At 39.3% G+C, this 22,435-nt stretch overlaps 1 protein-coding gene across 1 annotated transcript; it reads right to left on the reverse strand.

Annotated features, from left to right (window-relative positions):
* Positions 1 to 1,859: 1,859 nt before the first annotated feature.
* On the reverse strand, positions 1,860 to 22,348 carry ALG14 (ALG14 UDP-N-acetylglucosaminyltransferase subunit). The gene is made up of 4 exons (XM_051799253.1): positions 22,003 to 22,348; positions 19,963 to 20,114; positions 15,426 to 15,548; positions 1,860 to 2,664 (listed from the first exon to the last, which is right to left on the reverse strand). Exons 1-4 carry the CDS (start codon positions 22,346 to 22,348, stop codon positions 2,434 to 2,436), a joined length of 852 nt encoding a protein of 283 aa, XP_051655213.1. The 3' UTR covers positions 1,860 to 2,433.
* Positions 22,349 to 22,435: the final 87 nt, after the last annotated feature.

The raw sequence follows: 22,435 nt of genomic DNA on the forward strand, positions 1-22,435 counted from the left end.
CAGTGAAGTAAAGGGGGAAAAGTCCTTGAAAATGAGACTCCTCCACATCAGATAGCCTGGAGCAATTCAGTTTTTCAGAACAGCCTCTTGTGAAGAAATCCATGTTACCTTCAGAATGTTTACATGGGAGGTTACAAGTCTGAACAGGCTTTCTTTTGGCAGTTATCATTGCCATGCAGGTGACAGGTGGAAGAAAATTCCTGGAACTCCCCAGTGTTCAAAGGCAGACTTATAAAGTTTATGAACCCACAGTTTGAGAGCACACCAAATCCCAAAATCCTGCCCTGGGCAGGGCACTAAGGGAGTAACTGAGCAGTTGGAGATGTTTTCACTGAGGTATAAATCCAGAGCAGGATGAGGATGTGTTACCTTCTGCTTTGCTCTAAGCAGAAGCAGCATGTGAACTCTGCTATCTGAGCCTCGGCTGCCTCACTGTTAGGCCAGTGGGCTATTCAGGCACGGGATGTGGTGCATGAATGGAAGCATTCATTGCCATTCTCTTCTCATGCTTCTCTAAGCCTCGGGGCATTGATCCTGTGCTGCTGCCCCTTATCCAGAGCAGAGGAAGAGGCTGTCTCTGTCCTCTTCCCCTCTACTCTAGTTCCCTTGCAAAACAGAAAGCAAGATTCAAAGCAAGATTCAGCACAGAAAGCACTAATCTAAAATAAACTACCATTAGACATAATAAGGTCCAGCATATCTCCGATTTATTAAACTATCTGCAACTGTGCAGAAAGTCACGATAAGATAGTCCTCTCTCCAGTTCAGGGAAAAAAAGCCCTTGCACACATTAGATTTACTTCAGCCAAGTCATTTTCAAGGACCTCAGTATGTGCTGCACAAAGTCCTTCTCACATAGCCTTAACCTATTAACTGCTCTTTAATTTCAGACATAATCTCAGTTAAAACCCACAAAAACTCCCTGTTCTGAACTCACATGTGACCACATCAAGGGACTCTACTTATGATGGGGATTATTAAGCCTGTTGGACAGGTTATAATGATTGCCTTCCCCACAGGGCCTCGCAATATCCAGGCAGTAGTTTTCTGCATGATGTTTTCTGATGATTTCTAATGATTTTCTGCATAAAGCAGACTATTCCTCTGGACCCTTGTTTCCTGACAGCAGAAACCACTGTTTCTGTTCAGCTGAATTCCACCACCCCCCCATTCCCTACCAGAACAGCTGCTGCAATGTTTTGTATCAGACACTGACGAAAAGGTTTCTGAGGCTGAGCCTCCTCCTGCGGCAGCGCGAGGAGCTGCTGTTGGCTTCACCAGAGCCAGGCTGTGCACTCTGTTGGGCGTTTCTACTTTTCTTTGAGCTTTTTTCTTTGTATGTGTTTCTGTAGCCAGCCACATAGCTCTGTGTGTGTGCAGAAGACAGATGTGTTTATATCGCTTTATAGGTGGGATAGTGTGTAGAATTACATTTCACCAGATGAATGTGAAGTGCTAGAGTATGCTTTCATATACTTAGCTCCAGCAAAATACCTATTAAAAGTTGTTCCAATGTACAGAATACCATTTTCCATGGCAAAGTCTTAAGAGCATGTTGTACTGCTGAAAGTAAGGTGCTTAAATTAAGAAAACAGGATATACTGAAAGCCAGATTCACTGTATCAGGAAAAGAGAGGGAAACTCTGTTCCTTCCCTTGTTACTGATAGTAACATTTTTTTCTATGTTTTAGAGCTTGAACCTGTTGTTTTCCCAATTGACAGTTTGCTCTGTTTGATATAGACTTGGTAAGGCTTTTTACACGTGAGCTTTGAAGAAAGTACTTCTTAAATTGGTAAGTATTGTGCCTATAGCATGACACTTGTCACCTTTTTATTTATCTTAACTACAGAGCAACAATTTTCAAAAGGTGCACAACAGATTATAAGGGCAGCTTTGACAAGACCAGAGGAAAAATGATAGTGGTTTAATGCTTTGGGGGGTTTGGAAGACTGTAGAGTACAAACTGTCATGAAGCCAACTTAATATAACTGTTTCCTTTATACTCTAAGGATTCACAAGGGACTTCACTGCTAGCATACAGGAAATAAAGTCTGTTGTGCTAGAAAAAGACTTTGTTGCTTACAATTTAGAAAACACAAAGTTTCCTTAAAGGAAATGTTACATTCATACAAATTCCCATATTTATTTGTAGACAAAAATTACCATTCACATAGCAGGAAAACTAGATGAAAACAGAGACAGCATTGACTTAAAAGCCATTAAGGAGTATTGGTAAACAGACCTAAATGACAGCAATAAACTCAAGTACACAAAAATTTTACCTAAATGTAGATATATCTTTATTATTGCCTCATTTTCCAGTACCAGCCTCATTTCTTAATAGGAATTCTTGAAAATAAATTGCTACATGAATGCAATTCTTCAGTGAGGAGCTTGCAGAGTTTATTTTAGGTATAGCTTGTCTTCTGTTGTTACACGATCCGACCAAGATATACTGACTTGGGATATTTTTCCTTTAGATGAGGCCACTGAACGATGAAATAATCTGAAAAGTAGTAAAGAATCTTTCCAGACAGGGATAAAGTCTCCACACGGCAGATGCTCTCTACATATACAATGATTGATCTCTTTATTCCTAGAAGGCCAAGAAGAAGAGCAGATATACAGACAGGAACACATGTTCCTGGTCCATTGCACAATATCTAAAAGAGATGAAACATATTATAAAAGTAAACCATGAGTTTTTCCATACAGTAAAGAATTAAAAATGTGCATATTTATTCAATGTTACATTTACACAAAAAATATATTTCCAAATATATTGGAAAAAAACAGAACAAGCAAGTGAATATGAAAAAATGGGGGGGGTAAAGAAAAGACATTATTTCAAAGTAGCTGCCAAAAAATATTTATTTACATGTCATGGAGCTTCGATATGGCACAGTTAATTTCTATGAAGGAAAAGTTTAGAATTCCTTGGGTATATAATTTAAACAGTTTCCAGTCTCAGTCACAGCTTTGTGTTGTATCAGTCATGAAATCTATGCACCTAATAAGTTGAAAGAAGTTTAATTAGGATTATTAAACCTGAGATCCAGTTATAAATCTCTTGAACTTTGGCTTAAGTCAGCAGAACATTTAAGAGTTCATGAAAAATGTGCTGATGAATTAGGACCTTCATGAGACTCTATTAGCTGATAAGCATGATTGGGTTTTATTTTTTATTTTTAATAAACATTAGTAGATAGTTACAAGCATACAGAAGGAAGGTGTTTTGGTAAAAACATGTCACATCCTTGTAGCAGAGGATCTCAAATTCACTTATAAATGTTAACAGTAAAAGGAAGTACTCTTTTAATTTTAGACATTATTCAACTGAAAACCAGATTGCTTAAAAGTAAAAGGTTTAAACCAGGGTACATTAGGCACTCTACTTGGTATCAAAATGGATTTCAGGCGAGGAATTTCTTACTAAACTTAAATACTACCATGTAATCAGCACTTTTCTGCACAGCTGGGGTTATATGGAAATAAAGAGTTCTTTTATAAAATCATGGCTCTATATCCTATAAACTCACTTTTTTTTTTTTGTTCCAAGTTCACCAGCCTGTGAAAAATATTATACTGGTGGGGAAAAAAAAAATCTGAGTTTCTCTTTCAGGACTGTAGCAATCATCTCAGAATGTTTCCTTCCCAGCTTCAGGGCAAGATCCCACTGACAAACTGGCTGGCAACATCTTGCCTCAGTTAAAAGGGGTAACAGTTTTGGTGCTTCTGAGTTCTAAACTCTCTCACCTATACTGTGTCTCTATCATAGCCCCAGAAATCTAGCTTGGGGATGTGATGGCCATACTGCTGATTTCTTATCAGAATCAACAGAATGTAATACTATTTGCAAAATTTTATTGTTGACCTTAATTGAACTATTTATTCATGCAAGACTTGCTGATGTTTTCTCAAAGTCCCTTACAAGCAACATGCTGCACACGTTTCTAATCTTGGAATTTTAGGGTATCAATGTCCACACATTCTTGTATTTGGAACGTGAAGTGGTGCACTGATTTTATAATAACAATTATATAGCTAAGAAGCAAAGCAGCTGAACACATCAACTTTGCATACTATTTTGAAACCAGAGGTTTCAAACTGTGGTTTCAAACCTCCTGCTGAGCCTGACTTCAAGTAAATCCATGGGACTTTAAACTCCACAATCTGCTGAGAATGAAGAAGCTGTATTTTATACATCTGTCTTGGTGAGGAAGGGCATAAACCAACCACACACGCTGCCTTTTAGCATTCCATAGTAACTTTTCCATACCTGTGAACTAAACCATGTGTCTAAATGCACACACAAAGGTAAATGCCACAATGAATTCCAAACTAAGTGTACTCACAAAAGATCATGTAATGACATAATGGTAAACAGGTCTATTTGCAAACCTCTATGTAGCTCTAAAGGCCACACTGAGCTGCTGTTATTTTGCTGAGGCGCAAAACAGAAAAGCAATAATCAAAATTAAAATCATAATAAAATACCTCTCCTATATCCAGGTTTTGATATAATGCACTCAATTTATACTTTCTACTGACTAACTTGTAGGGTGCTTCTCAAATGCCCTTTGATTCATGGAAAAGCACTTGCATGCAGGGAAAAGGATCAGGAAAATTATGGACTTGGCATCTCTAAAAAACCATGATATGATCATAACTCATGTCCTCTGCTCTTTCCCCTTCCACACATACCAGTTCAAACAAAACAAAGCAGACGTGGCTTTATAGGATTTATGTATGCCAAATGCTCATAAAATACTCTGATTATAGATGTTGCTATTCCAAAATGCTTGGATTTAGGAATTGGCCCCTGAAAGAGACTGGTGTAAACCTGCTGAAGCCCACAGACAGATAGGTCCCTATCTGAATTCGGGGTCATGATCTGTAAATCAAAACTAGTAATCAATCTCTCTGAACACTAAAAATTAACCTTCAGTTAACCTTCAGTGCGTGTCTAGAGACATGTCCTACCTAGAACTGGTGCAGTTGCAATTGCAGTGGCAATTCCCCTCCAAAAATCTGGTCTGACCAGTCCTACTTACTCCCTCTCACACTGTCAGCAGGAAGGGAGGCCAGTGTTCCTTCTGCCTGGAATCCAACATCACACACTCTTCAATGGATACAGGGGAAACTTCTGAGAAAATAAATATGTACATCATAAAGAAGAGGAACCATTGCAGAACTTTAAGCTAGAAATGCTACTGTTCAGCTCCTGCCAGTATACAAACTTGCTGACTGTGGAAAGGAACTGAATCATGTACAGCCTTCCTTAAATATGTAAGAGAAGATGAGCCGCCCTACTAGTGAATTTTAAAACACTATTCAAAACTGACTTTTGGAGAATGATTGATGTCTTACATCTTGAAAAGACCAACTTTTGTTTTTCCTCTCCAGCAGAATACAAGTATCTCTCAGTGAATCCAATGGCCATCATTAGTATGTAGGGAAGAGACAGGCACCTATTGGGCAAGAAGGGACCAGGGTCTCTACAAGGTCAATCAGCTTTTCAGGGTGTTTCCCAATATCTATTTACTTTAGCTACAAGGCTGCCTGCAGAATATTTGTGTTGCATGAGATATGTCTCAAAAATCTGTGGTTTATTTGGTTCAGCCTCCCTTAAGGAGGCAGCAGAAAGGGGGAAAGAAGGGCCAAAGATAATTTTTGTGTCACCTTTGAACTGCAACTGCCCAAAGACGTTCTTGGTCACTGGGCTATCTGATTTTGTTGCCAACAAGTGGTAAGGGATTGTTTCAGAAGCCAATGCTACAGGTCTCTCTACACCACTTACATGCACCTCTAATGCGAAGAAATGCCCAGCTCACTGCTGAATTGGCTCACTGGCTGCCTGGGGTCATAGCTAGGTCTGTAAACTAAGTTGTACATACTAAAAACCTCTACCAATTCCATCTAACCAGAGTTTAAACGGTACAATAAACTAACCAAGCTGTATATTAATGGAGGTTTAAAAGTAAAGGATCAGAATACAAAATTTATCTTTTGCTACTCTATAAATCTAATTTCATTTTAATCACTTTCATATAAAAATCAAATAGTTCTTGCTTTTATGTTTCAGATATTTTCCACAGCTGTTGAAAGAAAATAAGCTAAGCCAGCAGTCTGGCACACTGAGAACACTAGCACATGGCACCACTGCTGATAAAAGCTACTTCAGAGTTGGTGAATGCAGCACTGTGGCAGAGTGACATTTACCAGTGAAAACACTGAAAGCAGAGCTCACAGCTTCACTGGGATTAAATGTCAGGCCACTGATTAAAGCAAAAATGAGTAAAGCAGAAAACTTGCAGTTTTTCTCATAAATACGTAAACATACATTTGCTGTATATCTTCAAGGAGCAAGTGTTTAAGTACTACTGATGTTCCCAAATTACACCAATCAAAGGGAGGACAACATAAGTCCCCCCAAACCTAGTAGAAAGTGGAAAACATGTGTGATTTGTTTTGCATAAGAAATTGTCAACACCTGCTGTTCTCCTTAATGACTTCTGCAGAGATTGGCCTTTGTTACCTGGGCAAGAGCAGAAAAACTGCCCAGCTTCCTGGGGCTGGAGAGGCTTGTGGTGGGATGTGCACATGTGAACTGAAGACTGCTTTACCAGACATGGAGCTACCTCCTGGAGCATATTCAGGACATTGCTTAGGCCTCCTTAGTTCTGGTAATGCTCCCTACTCTACAGTGCAAAACAACTGGAGATATGACTAAGGGAATAGGAGTTGGTGGTGACAGAGAACTACTAAAAAAAGCAAAGGTAAGTTGAGTGACACAAAGTGTACCCAAACTGGGTTAACCGCATGATGTCTGTATATCTGTGTAAGTCCTACTTTTTAACTGCTATACAATACTTATTTTTTAACAATGTAGGGAAAAAAACCATTAGATATTCCTATGTTATAGGAACAATGAATGTTTTTGTTTGTGTGTTTCTTGTTTTGATGGGGAGAGGTGGCCATTTCTGTGGCATGAGAAGAACACAATGAGTTAATTTGTATTCTGCTATGTAAATTACAGATTCTCATGAGCTCATCAGCCCTTGCTTCTTTTTAGTACTATATTACTATTTTAAAAACTTCACACTAATGCCCTGTAAGGTGACGTATCCGGCTGAACAATTTTTCCTTCGCTACAGAAGCTGCTGTAATCTGGCTTCTTGGTTTCAGCTGTGCCCATTTCTTGTCCCATAATTCGCAAAGTTTCCCTTGACTTCTCAGTGTATCCTTAACAATCCTCAAATCTGTGGGAAACACCAGGGCAAGCATTATACCCCTGCAGTTCTGGGGCATGCTTTTTCAATGTTGGAGATTCTCTAATGGTAAAATTAAGCTTACAAAAGCATCAGTAAACAAATCTCAAATTTTAATTATAACTATATTTCCCTTATGAGCTCACGAACAAGATGCAAGCCTGGAGAGTCAAGAAGCATGGGTTGTACCCACAGCTCTGCTATGGACTCACCATGGGATTTAGGGCACAGCACTTGCTTTCTCTCACATCGACATTTTCTGTTTTAACACCTGAAAAACAATAACTTATTCCTCAGATCAAAATTCCTGTAAATCCTTCTCAATAAAGATCTCCAGGGATGGAGAGTATTGCTTTTATTAGTATGTGTTTTGATTCAGTAGCATACATTGAGAATAAGATAAAATGTACATGCTATTTTGTCTTGAATAGATTTTTTTATAGTATGTTAAAATATAGCAGACCCTATCTATTAAGAATCAATTTCTGGTAGTTACTTTGGTGGCAACAAAAGCCTGGATGGCAGAGAAAAATTGTTACTTTTTTCGTAAATTAGTAACCCTAAAAGGTTTCAAGAGACACATTGCTCATCCACACAGAGATACTGCAGTTATAGAAATAACTCTTTCAGGGTAGATAAATTTAGTAATCAGAAAAACAAGAGAAACATGAGAATTTGAGAGAAAGGGATTTCTCCTTACCCAAATACTGAGTGAGAGTGTTCTTGTTAAAGCTTTTGCTAGTCTTGCTATTTAGCATATCTGAAAATTCAAGTTTTGAACCTTGAGAGAAACTAGCTTAGAATTGTTATTTTTTTAGGGTTTAAAAAAAAAGCAGGAACCTTTTTCAACAATTCCTTATTATTGCTATTGATGGGGGAAAAGAAGAATTTCAGGTTCTGTTTGAACAATAAAACTAAACTACCTACTGGTTTATTACTTTTTGAAGAGTGAAGATCTTATCCAGTTCCCTCCACAACCTGTACATAAAACCAGGTAAAACTTCACACCCTATTTTCTGTTTGAACTTAGCTGCAGAATGCAAGATAGGACAAACCCCCCCCCCCAAACTAGCTGTGTAGTCTGATTAAATCAGGTAATTAAGGTAGAACTGAATTATACCTAGGTACACTTTTATCTTCTACTGTCTGAATCGCTTGAATCATCGGGGGTGCAAAAAGATAGTTATAACGTTCTACATCAACAGCTTGTGTTCGGGCTGGTCAGCAGCTTGCAGCATTTACACGAAGGCCTTCCTTGTCCACCTCTGTATTTGTTGGTACAGTTGCTGTTGTTATTATCATACATTTACACAGTAAGTGAGGTGCTCTTCAAAACAAGCAGAGACATGTGTGGTCCTACAGGCAGATTACCTAAGCAGGATAAATAAGATCGGTGAATGCCAGAGTGGGGAAGAGAGAAGTGGAAGAGCAAGGACTTAAATTAGCACACTATGCAGCTGGGTTTCTAATGTGGACTTTTTTTTAAGGAGTATTACTTGCATCATGGAATGAAATACATTGGGAAGCATCACTAACTCCTTCTCTTTTGCAGCTCTTACTTTATAAAGGTTTGGGGAGAGGGAGACAAAAATCCTACCTAGTGGATTTTTCTATGGGAGAAAAGGAGAGCTTTCACAAAACCACTAGGAACTAGATGTAGCATCAGAATTTAATTGTAACAGCACTAGGCATTGTCACTTCTGCCTTTTAGGCACTTAGTGGCCTGACCTAGAGTTACCAGCCCATTGTTCTCAGGGGCAAGAGACAAGGGAACAGGCCCAGCTTACTGTGATTTGCATCAGCATCCACATACAAAGTAGTGAGGGAAGCTCCTTGTTTCTGGATTTTGGCAGAGCACAGGAGCTCAGCTATGTATGTGGCTATATGACACTGTAAAGACAAACCAGCTCAGGTCTGTTTCTGGGTATGCCCAAGGGCTTTACTGATGAAGAGGAAAGATAACTGGGGTCATTAAGAGCCTCAGAAGTTAGGCAATAGCTTAGTGAGCAAAGGTTGAGAAGCTAGATTTGCATGCATAAAGAAACATGCAGGCTTTAATTTATTAATTTTTTTAAATTAATCTAACCTTAGGCACCCTGCTTAACTGCCCCTGTATGACAGGTGGCAGGTCTGTAATTTGACTTAAAAGGATTTTGGAGTGGTAGTTTCCATTAGCATACTTCCTAGTCTAGTTGCCAAGTGTAAAATGAGAAACATAAAACGAATCAATTAAAAGAAATAATAAATGACAGGTGTTTGAAAATGGTAGTAATGTTCAAGTCTATGGGAATGTTAGTGTTGGCTATTAAAACATCATATTAAGACCCAGACTGTCAGTAGGACCAACAAAACAACCAGTGAGTCTTTTGAGAAACTGTGGGAGATCGATAGAAGGTTGGTTAAAAAGCAGATACAGGGTGGAGAATAAACTAACTCCCTACCTACATTACTATGGAGTGGGTCTGGTTTATTGCTGCTCAAAAATTGTACAAAGTAAAGGAAATTTGACTTTGTGTAGATGAAAAAGTTGGTCATAAAACAATTCGGTAAAAGGCCTTTGCCAAGTAAATGAAATGGTAGTCACTGAACTACGTCTGTAGCTACAAATACTAGGTACTACCTGTCTTTCAGCAATGTCACCTTGGCTGAATCTGAACCTGACTACAGTCTCTTGGTCACCATGAGAAATACTATCCAACCTTTCAGAGTTTATTTACAAATAATTTTTATATTTCCTGGTATAAAAAGTACTACTTATTCTAGTAGCCTGCTTCTACTCAAAAGGAGAAATTAAATCCAAGGACTGTTAAATATACTCATATATATTAGTAATAGTGGCCTAAAATGAGCCTTTAATTGCAAATCTCAATGTGTCTTACGTTAGTCAAGCATTCATTTAACTAGAACTTGAAAGCAGTATTTTAGGTTAGCTAAACACGACATTTTATATGTACATAAAACATATCTCAGGCTACTGCCTAAACACTGAAGTTGGCATAGCAAGAATGCACATCAAATTCCTGCCTGAAATACCTTCGCAATGCAAACCCTGGAGGTGTTGGCAATCTGTATCTCATACCAGTGGTTAGACTGAGCAAGACTGTTATGCTTCATAACATACATCGAAGTGTGACCAGGATGTTCATTAGGTTCATGATGAACCTGATAGCTGATGAGTTAAGACTTTTTTACGTCTAAAGTCTGCTTAAATCTAAGCTAAGAACTCAGTTCATCTTTACTAACACTTCTGTCCTTCCTCTGAAATGAAGTGTCTACAGCCATGTCTAATCAGCAGTCACAGAAAGACCAGAGCCACAGCTTTAAACCAGCCAACTGGAATAGCTTTAGATGTTTATCTGTGCTCAGCAGGGTGATTCTACATTGTGAGTGCAGTGTAGCAGTACACAGCACATATGGCAGAGGACCGGTGAATAAAACTAATTTTCATCAACACTAAGAAGTTAAACACAAATTTTAATAGCTTAACTTTGGGGTTTTTTGACTAAACAATTTGTGCCACTGAAGGTCTTAATCCAATATTCTTACTCTTGCTTATTTTGACTATTTTGATCCTAGAACAACAACAGTAGGTCAAACACACTGTCAGTCTGGTCCAAAAGAATTATAAATTAGTGGTGAAAGATTCAGTGTGTAAAAGAATGCAGCAGATAGTCTTAACATGGCATTATACAAAGTTCACTTGTTATGAAGTGAATAGAGAAAAAAATGCTACCACCCAGATTTTGTAGCTTTCCACAAAGTTCCAATAAGAACCGTGATAAGGACAATAACTTGCTATTTGTCACAGTAATTTCTTAGAGTGAGCTTTTGGGCAGGGCACAAAGGATGGAAAATCTTAGCTAAATGAAATAATGGTCTCTTTTCATTTAGCTTACTGGGTGAACATTTCTGTAATAAGAGGCTGCCTGTAGTCAGTTTAAGCCGTCAGGGGACCAGGCATGTGTGATGGGATGTGCAGTCATAAAAGAATAGGTAGATGGCTACATGCATGATGAGCTGTGCAGGTTTCAGGCTTCTAGAAAGAAGTTTTAACAAGGAGAGACTCATTCAATTGACAGCTGGTGGGGAGGGAGACAGCAGAGCTTGTTCTTGTTGTGCAAATGCAAACTTCTTACTACAGACTTCCCACAGGAAGGAGGCCCTAATGTGGGAGGACCGCCTTCTTTGCCTGATTTAACCCAGGTTTTTCCAAATAGCAGTGATCTGAAAATATCTGCTTATTTCAGGCTCTGTAGGGCCCTTAGGCAGTAGGAACTGCTGAGAAGTGTCCCCAGAAAAGGAATAAAGTCTGGTCCTAAGGGTCCAGGATATGCAATCTACTAATGAATAAGGCTTTATGCAGCATTTCCGCACAGTTCTAGGTGAAATTTAATTATATTAAAGGACAACAAATCACTAGTCCAATGACATAACCCCTCTATGGCTGAAAACAAGGCCTGGATATAGTATTTTGTAGTTTTCTGCTGTGTGGCGGGTGCACATCCTTTGTTTCTGGTTCGAATTTCAGGTATGCCAGAATGACCAGGATAATCATGACCCAGACAAAGGGCTAGATCACCTGAAAACCTGGTTGCAGGGCTGGCAAACCAGCCCAAGAACAATGGTTCTGTAAGCAGCAAGAGAACTGAAGATCAGTTTCCTTTGAATTTGTATCTACTGACTGACTTAAAGCATATTATATAACTTAAGTTTATTCCTTCTTGTACATCAACTAATCCAGCAATTTTCTCTATCTTCGGGAAAAATCTTTGTGCAGCTTTTCTAATTTCTATAACTAAGAAGGATTTGCATCTTCTCCTAGAAAATAGATCTTATAACATCTTGTTCTGGTTTTATGCATCTTCTTAGCCTTTCTCTCAATGAAGACAATAAATCTCTCTTCTCTGACCAGCTGCCTGTTTTCATGGTAGGAATTTGCAGTCTTTGAGCAACAACTGCATGCTAAATCTGGCTGCAACTGATGAATGGTTTTAAAAGCTTTTCTGGGCGAAGGTAGGTGTAGGCAGAGTGTGCTGGCACAAGCCTTGCTTCCCTGGAATTTTAGGCCACTGTATAGAAAGCCTACCTAAGGCAGATCAATGTTGTAAAAACTGCCCACTATACATTTGCTTGCAAAACACCCTGACACTTATATTTCTATAATTCTTGGCTATAGAAACACAAGCTGATCATCACTTCTGACATCTTAATTGTTACTTGGTTTAATATCTCTAAAGGGACTTGACTTTGCAGAGTGCAGATGTTCGTAACTCAGAAATGGGCCTCCTGAAGATGATCTCAAACTGAACAACTAAGCTAACTTCTACATTTCTTAAACTCTCTGGGGGCCCATTTCAAGTGTGGGTCAAGTCCTGCAAGACAGCAAAGGTCTCCTGGAAGTTGTTCAGTTCTTTCTGAACTCACTATCTTGAAGAAGGGTTGGATGGAACTCCTTTCTCATGCAAAGTAAACCAAGAAGCTTTGCCAGAAGATCAGTGTGAGATACAAAAAGGGACACAGTGCTCATGTAAATAAGCACATAGCAAGTAACTCCTGTGCAGCTTGGTTTGCTGTTTTCCAGCTATTTTCATTCTGCAGATATGCAAGTTATGCCAAACTAAGCTTATCTGTTCCAAACCTTGCCTTTGTGCACCTAATGGTTTCAGGTTCCCTTCACAGTACTTCTCTTGTCCTACATTTCTTGAAAACTGCAACATTTCTGCATTTCTCTAGCTTTTGGGTGCCTGGAGAAGACTTTAGTCATTCCTTCATACATACACGTATTTCTGACAAGCCTAAAAGCAAATGTAAGGATTTGGGGATCATTCATACATACAAATGATTTAGAAGCAATTCAAAGTTGTCTTTCCCTCCTGCAGTTAAACAGAACCAGTGTCTAGACTGAAAATGTACAGTACCCATAAGCTCTGGTGTTTAAAAATATGAAGCTCTCAGCATGATGTAATACTGTCCTTGTTTCTAAACTCAGGTCTTGATTTCCATGCCAAAAGTTACAGATGAGTATTGTGAACTTAAGCATTTGTCCCAGGCTTTCTAGTTCTTTAAACTACTAAGCATTGCATTTTGCCAAGGGTAGGGTGAGTTGCAATTCCCTGCAAACCTTTTTGTCTAAAGGCAATTAAACATTACCAGTTGCTTCACATACCACACAGTCTTTTCACTGGACATGCGAGGCATTCTAATCCCTGAATCACTCTCCTTGGATAAGTGTTTTAAAATCTTTGGAGCTCTCTGAGTTTCTGTATTTTACAGAATTCTGAAACTAAGATATCCATACAAGTAGTAGTATGTAAGCAGCTTTCAAGTGCTGTAAGATGTGGCATAATGCCAGAGATGCTTCTGCCAGCTACTATTGTGGTTGATAATTGTACCTGAGAAAAAGTAACTGGGGACAACCTCCCCTCCAGCCCTTCTCTAATCATGGATAAAGACTCTTTGGATATCATTTTGAGTCAGTGGTTCCCTTGAACACTACAAAGAGCTTAAAGGCCTTGCTAAAATGTATCCTCAATTTTACAAGGTTAAGTGGTTTTTGAAAATGCTAGTCTTTTGATAGCTTATCATAGTTTATTAACTCCAAAACTATTTCTAATAATTTTATGTGTAAATCTCACTGTCACCTTAAATTCCTTTTGTAAACAGAGAGCACATGGAATTACATTAGTAACTTCCTGCTTCCTACAAGCTACACAGTGAGATTTTTTCAGTCAATTTCTTTTGCAAGAAGGAAAAAGGTACATATACATTAACCTAACACAGTGGTATAGCAAAGTGATTATTAAATATTACTCACATTTGCTCTGTCTGCTTCATGTAAACAAACTTGACTATTTCCCCTGCCCCAACTAAAACCTCCGTAAAAAGAATAATATGGCATCTTCTCCTCTCTCCCTACTTTATCTTTTCAGAATAGGTTTGAAAAACAATAAATGCAAAAAAGCTACTTCTGTTGTTCTGCACAGTAAATTGCTTGGAAAATTTCAGCAAGCAAGTAGCTTTTGATCTGAGAGGAACTGACCAGTACTATTGAAGTCAATAAGATCAAATTATTCACAGCAGCCTCTCTAAACATTCAGAATACCACAAATATACAAAAGCCTCTTTAGAATTAGCCATACAGTTCACAGTGGGAGTTAAAAAAAGTCTCCTTACAAATGATCTCTGTGGGTGTCAGATGCTGCTATGAAATTATGAAAAATACCTTGTAACTGCATTAGTCTTTACACATTTCATAAAATATTTAAAACCTCATAAAATATTAATTTGAAATTTTGCTAAAATAATGCTTTTTTAAAAAATTCAAGTTTACATTACTGATTCCTTCAGAGTCTTTCAGGTCTAGCAAAAAAGAAAAATACCAGCTGTAACCAAATTTTCTCTTACAGAATTGTAAGACTTAAAACTAGGAGTCCAGTGCGTACCTTTTGCACTAACACAAAATTTTATTGATTGGGTATCTCCATTTTAGTTCTACAGTTTGACAGCCCTCAATGCTTCTGACTTGTTTAACTCTGTGGAATATTTTTAAATGAATGCTGTAATTAGCATGAGAGTGCAGTTTTGTGAACAGCTTGAAAAGTTACCAAAGTGCTGAGGAGTTGCTATTCAGCAGTGATGTTTTTTGCCATTAGATGAGATAATTAATGTCAGTCAGCCAAAAACTAAATAAATATGCATTGTAGCTCAAAAGTCCATGTAAGCACAAGAACTGAATCTGTATATATTTGTGCTGGTCTGAACCTGTCTGTGCCAGACTGGTCATACAATTTTAGAAGCAAGTCCAGCCAACAGGATAACCGGGCTTTCAGGCATAGTTTGTGCTGTTGCAATCCTAAAGAGATATTATCAAGAATAGCAACTTTGTTTTTGCTAGTTCTACCAGCATTAACAAGGAAATGACACACTCTGATGTTACTTGCAAACTTTGAGAGGGAAAACTGGTATTTGTTGCTCTAATTCACCAGCAGTGCAACCTGTTCTCTCTTGATGTATTGCTGCTACATTTAATTTAATATTACAAAATACTTTTCCTGCGAATTGTAAATCTAGAGCATATGAGACAGAGTCTGCAATGTGTTGATATTCCAAATGCTTTTATGATGCTGATTCTCAACGAGTTAAAATTTACCTACCAAATCTGGTTTCAGTTTGTTGGTCAAAGGAAGAGAGTAGAGTATGGAGTATAGGGTTGTTACCACAGAGGAGATCCAAGACTGTCTAACCTCACGGCTTCTGGGAATGCGGTGAAGGGTGAACTGGAAGAGAGCACGATAATTGGAGCTGTTACTTTTCTAAGAATGTTTTTGTTCCTTCTATAGCGTTACTACTTCTGTCTGTGCCAACCTTTTTTATTTTTTTATTTTTTTTTTAAATCTACTTTGGAAATGTTTGAGTATAAGAGCTTTGCATAGATGCCTGTGGTGTGATGCTTAGCACTCCTGGCAATAAAGTAAACACAAATACTAGAACTATATACCTGTTGTTTAATCCCTTCTCAGGTTACTTTAAAACATTCCCAGCGTCACAGCCAGCCGGGCGGAGGAGCTGCCCCGCGGTGTGTGAGCCGAGTGCGGCACCTCGTGGGCACCGCGCCGCCAGCCCGTCCGATCGCACAACCCGCGCACGGGGACTCTGCTGCCTCTCGCCTGCTTAAACCCTCTGTGCATTTACAGTGCAGAAAATGCAGCTGCTTTTCTCAGTTAATGCCCGGCGAATGCTATTAAAAAATGTAAAAGCAAATATCGCTATCCTTTAAATGAGTACCCAGTGAGTATTCAACAGATATGCAAGATGCATATTCAAAATGTAAAACATTTGCATAAAGAGGAAAGAACCTCTTATTATTGAATTAAAAATAAAGATATAATTTTCTTTTTGTTTTCCCTAGGAAAAAGATTATTTACTGCGTAAAAGATATCAAATTAATAAAACAAGGACGTTTTCTTCTTGTCTCAAAACACTGTGAGCAGGTAACAGCAGTTAGGCTAGCTGCACTCTTCATGGGTGGCTTTTACTATGATGCAGAGGAGCTACACATAAAAACTACACATAAGAACTAGTGCTATGTCAGAAGGCAGTCCTTATCCTAATGAAATTTTTGACTGTTTAAACGAAAAGACAAATAAAGAGGCTGCAGTGCACTGCTCAGTGACACTGACACACTGCTCATGTGGACAGCGGTCCTTAACTCACTTCATCGGGGACAGCAGATCACTACCACTCCAGAACTTCTATTGGGAGTGAGAAACACTAAATATAAATACTAAAAGTTGCCCAGTTGGTTCAAATACACACTGCTAATTATTATAGCTTAGTCCTGATGATTTGTGCCCAGGAAAGATCATGTTAACAGTGGCTGTACAGTAAACACAAACTACAAATCAGTCTTTAATAGCACTAACTGGGACTTTTCTAATATATAAGGTGGAAAGAATAAAAAAACCCCAACATTTATAAATACAGACTGTTAATTTTCTTAGCCAAAATTAACTTGTTTTGTTGTGATATGTTTCTTTAATAGCTGTGATACCAAGAGGCTTAAACAGATGTTATAAACTGTTTTTCTTATGTTTTATTTGCAGGTGTTGAAACTCTGATTGCATTAGTCTGACAACAGAATACAGAAAAATAAACATGCCCCCTGCTCCCTATTCAACACTTTCTGGTTATCACTGCCTCTCTGTTTCTTAAAGCTTTGGAAGAGTTCAGGAGATAAAAAGAAATGCTGTAAAGGGAGTTTAGACCCTTGCGTAGTACTCAGTCCTGGAAGAAATATGGGTATGATAAGACAGTTTTAGGCAGATTAGGTTTCAGTGGAACTATTCAGACGAACCTTCACTGTAAGAATGGTTTTAAAGAGTATTTGACAAAAAAAAAAATGCATGTGATTTTCTTCATCATTAAAAAACCCTAAGTAATTACAGTAAAACTTGGCAGGGACCCCAAACAGTATCAAAGAAGAAATTTACTTGTAGAATTCAAGTAAGAATCATGCTGATTTTATCTATTCTTTTTAAAAAGCATGCTGGAAACTTTAATCCTTTACCTAGTTAATATTGGTGTATGCAAGCATGCAAGGAAAAGCTGGTGGAAAACTGCAACTGCTGTGAATTATTATAATATGGCCAACTGAACACACTACAATGCTTTCACAGAAACTGGGTTTATACAGCTCTTTTTCATGCTGAGAAACAAGATTTCTTAGCATAGTCTCTCTCATGAAACAAAAAATGGAAACATATGGTCAGAAGTTGTTTATGCAAAGGTTAGTTAATCTGGTTGCTCAACTCAGACATGACAAAGGGGAATATAAGATCCAGGGAAGAATTCATGTTCATCAGCCAACAAATCTAAGTTGTCCTTCTGCTGCTAGAGTAGGCTGACAGCAACTGCAGCAGGTTCTCTATGCTGAGCATAGAAGGTTCCCTGAGTAACAGCTCTGGGGGCATCCACATGGAACAGTTGTGGTTACAGGCTGGGGGCAACACAGTGATAGCAGGACCAGAGACTTTTCATAGGAGGCATTTTGGATTTCTTTTTTTCAAGTGACTTAGTAGGTTGAGGTACAGCATTTTCCTTCTTGTAAGCAAGATGCTTATTCTGGATTCTTTTCCTTCTCCCTGAATACTGCAGCTGTTAGAACTGGGCTAGACCACAGATTAAAAAGAAAAGTATTTGTGGGGTTTTTTTTTACATTATAATTTTCTCTTACATCACTGATTTTCTGTTAGGTTATTTCTCTAATTTGTCTTCCATCTGGTCCTTATATCTGGAAAAATTTACTTCCTTGACAAGATGAGGAAGGGAATAACCATGTGTAGAAGCATTCAGACTTTTCTCTTTCTATTCAAGGCTCTCAGAAGCTACAAGCACATTATTTTTAAATGCTCGATGATCTCCTGCATCCCCAGTAACAAAACACATAGTATGTGCCAGTAGCTGAAAGCATACTCTGAAAGTTAGCAAATACATGTTATAGGCATGTGATCTTTACTTTCCAAAATTTATCTTCCATTTTCTCTCTAAATACTTTTGGTCAGTGGAAAAAGAATGGTCAAAGGAAAATGAGCATCCAGACATCAAACTCATATGCAGCCAAAAATATTCCTCTGGCTTTCAATGTTAAAGGAAAATATAACTATATGATCTGTTAGCAGTTGGAGGGGGTATAAAAGGGAAGTTGCTTAGCAAAAACAAGTGAACTAATGGAAAATTATCTTTTAATACTCAAAGTATGTATTTTTAAGAAATTTAATAATTTAGGGTTGGACATTTTTCAGGTAAGTGAATATGACTGTGTGAATAGCTATTTAGCAAACAAGATTTCTCAGAACAGGAAGAACCTCTGGTTACTTTACTAAACTTTCATCCTCAGTGCACAACGAGAGAAGAGACTGCCATGCTCAATTCGAACTAAATCGTCCCCACTTGATCTGGCAGCTTGTGGGCTTCAACTTCCAAGGTGGAAGTGGGGTAAGCAAACTTAAAAATGTCATTGCCAAGTGAGCCTGTTGCTCACCTTAGCAGCAGTTGCTTTACAGTAAAAGGATTTATTCTAAAAATCATTGGTACCAAGTTCTACATCCTTTTGTCCCAATAGCACTGCTGAAGACAATGCAAGTGCACCATATGAAATCGACACCATGTAAATAATTATTTTATTGTGTGTTGTACTGTTTGCTCAAAAGGACTTAAGATTTTATAGTTAGAACACTCACTTCCATTGTACTTATTCTAATTTCTAAATAAAAAAATACCATCTTTCTACTAATTTCACTGGATGTCAGATCACACTTTAAGTCAGCAGTCATGCTGCTGTCTGTTAATCATACAGCAAACTAGCTCAAAGCAAGCAAATTTTTGATAAAAAGATAAACAAGATATTTTAATGATTTTTTTCATTATTTTTAGGAGTTCAGGATTTGCTCAGATCATCAGCCACAAAACTCTGACATTCAGAGGCCTTACATGTCTTTTAAACACGTTTAATATTTTATTTTAAAATACAACCAAAACACAGTCTAGAAAGACGCAAAACCAATACAATTTCAATTAAGGTTTACTTACATAAAACATTTTTATATATAATTTATTTTAAAAAAATACATTGTGTCATCGAGGGAAATGCCAAATTAAAAAAGAATCTGCCCCACCATATTTCTGACCCAGTATATTTATAGCTACAAATAACATTTCAATGGCTGGCTGATTTACAAAATTAAGAGAGATTTATTTTCAACATGTTTTTCTTGAGCAAGAGACAGCCTTCTTTGTACAGTCACTTTCACTACAATTATGTTTCCTCATTAGTTTAAATGGATTAACATATAAACAGGAGGTAAAGACTGTTTTAAGAGAAAGTAAGAAAGGTGGTTGTGAAAACTGGTAGCAAGAACAGCATTTGCTATTTTTAAGTAGATTTACTTTGCATTTTCAGTACACCAATAATCAATGGTGGTTATTTAGCTCACTTTTAGAAACATAAAACCCAGTATCTATAGAATAGCACTCTAAGCTGAACTTTAGTGTAAGTGATCATCAATACCTAGAAAATCAAAAGCACTTGCTGTCTGTATAAATATCCTTTTAAAGAATCACTTCCAAATTGCCTTGAATTAGAATGTCATGTTAAGATCATTTTACCTTACACGAATATATTTAACAAGTTACCTGTGATTTGGGGAATGTTTCAGCCCTTTTTTGTTCAAAAGAACGTATTTTAGCTTCACTCATCTTATCTGAGTCTGCAAAAACATAATGTCTAGGAGAGTAGGACTCTGACAAACAGCTAAGTAACCTCAGGATTTCTGTTGTGTGCCCACCTGCAAAACCAAAACAAACTGCAATTAGTATATGGGAAATTTTGTAACTTTCCATTTTTTCAGCTGAATCGGTCACTTTTCCTTTTAAAATGTGTTAGTACTACTGCTTTCAGTGATGCTCTCCTGAGAGGATTCAATCAGAGGATGATTAAGACTAAATGTTTAAATAATGTGGAGATAATGCACTGAAGCTGTATTGATGGATGTTTTTCAGCAGGGACTGTACTATCCCAGCTCATAATACCGAAATGAACTGGGCAGCAGTTTCACTCGCAGCCGCTCCAGTGTAACAGCCTGGTGCCGACAAAACAAACAGTCCTGCTCCCGCGGGGCGCTCTGACCACTGCCCTTGAGCAGGTGTTCACAACCTTCCAACTGCAAGGTCACTTGATTCAGGGAGCTAAACTGGCACCAAACTGGGGAGGAAGTACTAATTCTGCTTTTTACGGGGCAGGGTTAATTTTTTTTTGTCATTTGAGCTTCCTGAACTGCAGCTACAGCGATGCTGCAACAGGGAAAGGGAGAGAAAGAAGACTGTGTGCACAGTGGAACGGGCTCACCTTTTATCTGTTGGACTGGATCAGCTTAACATCAAACTGCACTTATGCTATGTGCATAAGTATTTACTGGACACGTTACTTTGCTGGCATTTACAGACCAAAACAGCAAACTAAATGTGTTCCTACTACCTCCTGCTAACCAGGGTCACCAGGCTCCTAAGAGACCTGTTACACAGGTGAAGCACTCGTGACTGCTGAATGATTGACAAGCAAGGCAGGTGTGCCCTTTTACAAATGAGAGTTTGCCACCTTTCCACACAATTTCATGCTGTATTTTTCAAATATGTTTGGAGGTATTTTCTTGTGAGTACGTTTGTTGAAGGTTTCACAAATTTTAATGCAATCATCTGAGCATTCACATAAGAGTAGGAGACTCCTACTTAAAGTCTCAAATAGTCTTGAACATTACATGAATCTTAACTGCCATGAATTATTTCACCTGGTAAGCTTATATATAGGGAAAGTACTCTTTTGATACAGACAAACTAGATTCCAAAGGACTGAAGGAAAACAAGCACATTTCCAGCCCTAGTGGAAGTAAAGATGACTTGAAGAATTATAAAACTGCCAGTGAAACTCAGATTGCAGGAAGATCCTGAGACCATTACTCAATTAGTTGGTGCACAGAAACCAAAGGGATACTGATGTGATGAAATCCAAGCTGGCCTGGATTTGTCAATTGCAACTTTTCGAATTAGTTTTTCAGGGCAAATTGATTGCCCTGCAACTTTGGGGAGGAGGTAACAAGGAGTAGTAGATGTGTGTGCCCCCCTTAGCATGGGGTGACACACTTGCACAGCTGTACTGCCTCTGACGGACCCATGCGAGGCTCTTGTGAGTAAATCACAGGAACGTGGTTTGGGTGAATTACAAAACGCCACGTATGTCAGGGGTGCGCCGATCGTTGGAAAGCCATGCCCTGCACCACCATCAATAATTTTTCGTCAGCAGACTAAGCAGCTGCACAGGTCAGTCCTGCACCAGTTTATCGATACACTCGGGAGTGACTGGAGAAATGCACGTGCTGCCGGAGGGAAAGGTTCTGAAACACGGACGAAAACGCCCCACATGAAGACGTAGCCTAACAGTTTCTCAAATCGAGCACTAAAAAACCCAAAGACAGGCGGCAGCGCGGAGGGGGCCCGGCCCGGGCGGGCTGCGAGAGCTGCCGTGGAGGGACCACGGCACCGCGACTATAGCTCCCGGCATGCACCGGGGCCTACCGGCGGGCGCCGCACCGCGCTGCATGCCGGGACTCGCAGTTCCAGGAGCACTGCGTGGCCGCTCTACGGCGCCATCCACTCCCGCTGGCAGCAACCCCTACTCACCGGAGCCAGCCACCACCAGGAGACTGAGCGGAGGTGTCCGCCGGCCGCTGCGCCTCCTGGCCACGAGCGCCAGCGGGACGAGCAGTAAGGGGAGGAGGAGGAGGGCAGCCGGCTGCAGGAGCTCCATGGCGCGGCCGGGGCCGCTCCGCGCGGAAGCGGCGGTGGCACCTCCCCCGTACGGCGGCCGGCGCGGTTCAAACCTCCTCGCGCCGTGAACGCGGTGGGGGTGCCGGGAGCGGTGCGGGGCTGTGGGCGGCAATAAAGTATGAGGGACTCCCTTGTGCGGGGTCTGTGCTCCCCGAGTGTGCGGAGTCTGTGTCCCCCGCGTGCCTGAAAAATACAACATGAACCTGTGTGCCGGTCTGTGCTCCCGCCGTGTGCCGGGTGTGCTCCGCGCTCCTGCGAGCGCGGTCCCGGAGCTCCGAACTCCTCC

Source organism: Manacus candei, unplaced genomic scaffold, assembly GCF_025592945.1.
Source record: "Manacus candei isolate 608988 ecotype Guabito, Panama unplaced genomic scaffold, ASM2559294v1 h1tg000005l, whole genome shotgun sequence".
In the NCBI taxonomy this organism is placed as follows: domain Eukaryota; kingdom Metazoa; phylum Chordata; class Aves; order Passeriformes; family Pipridae; genus Manacus; species Manacus candei.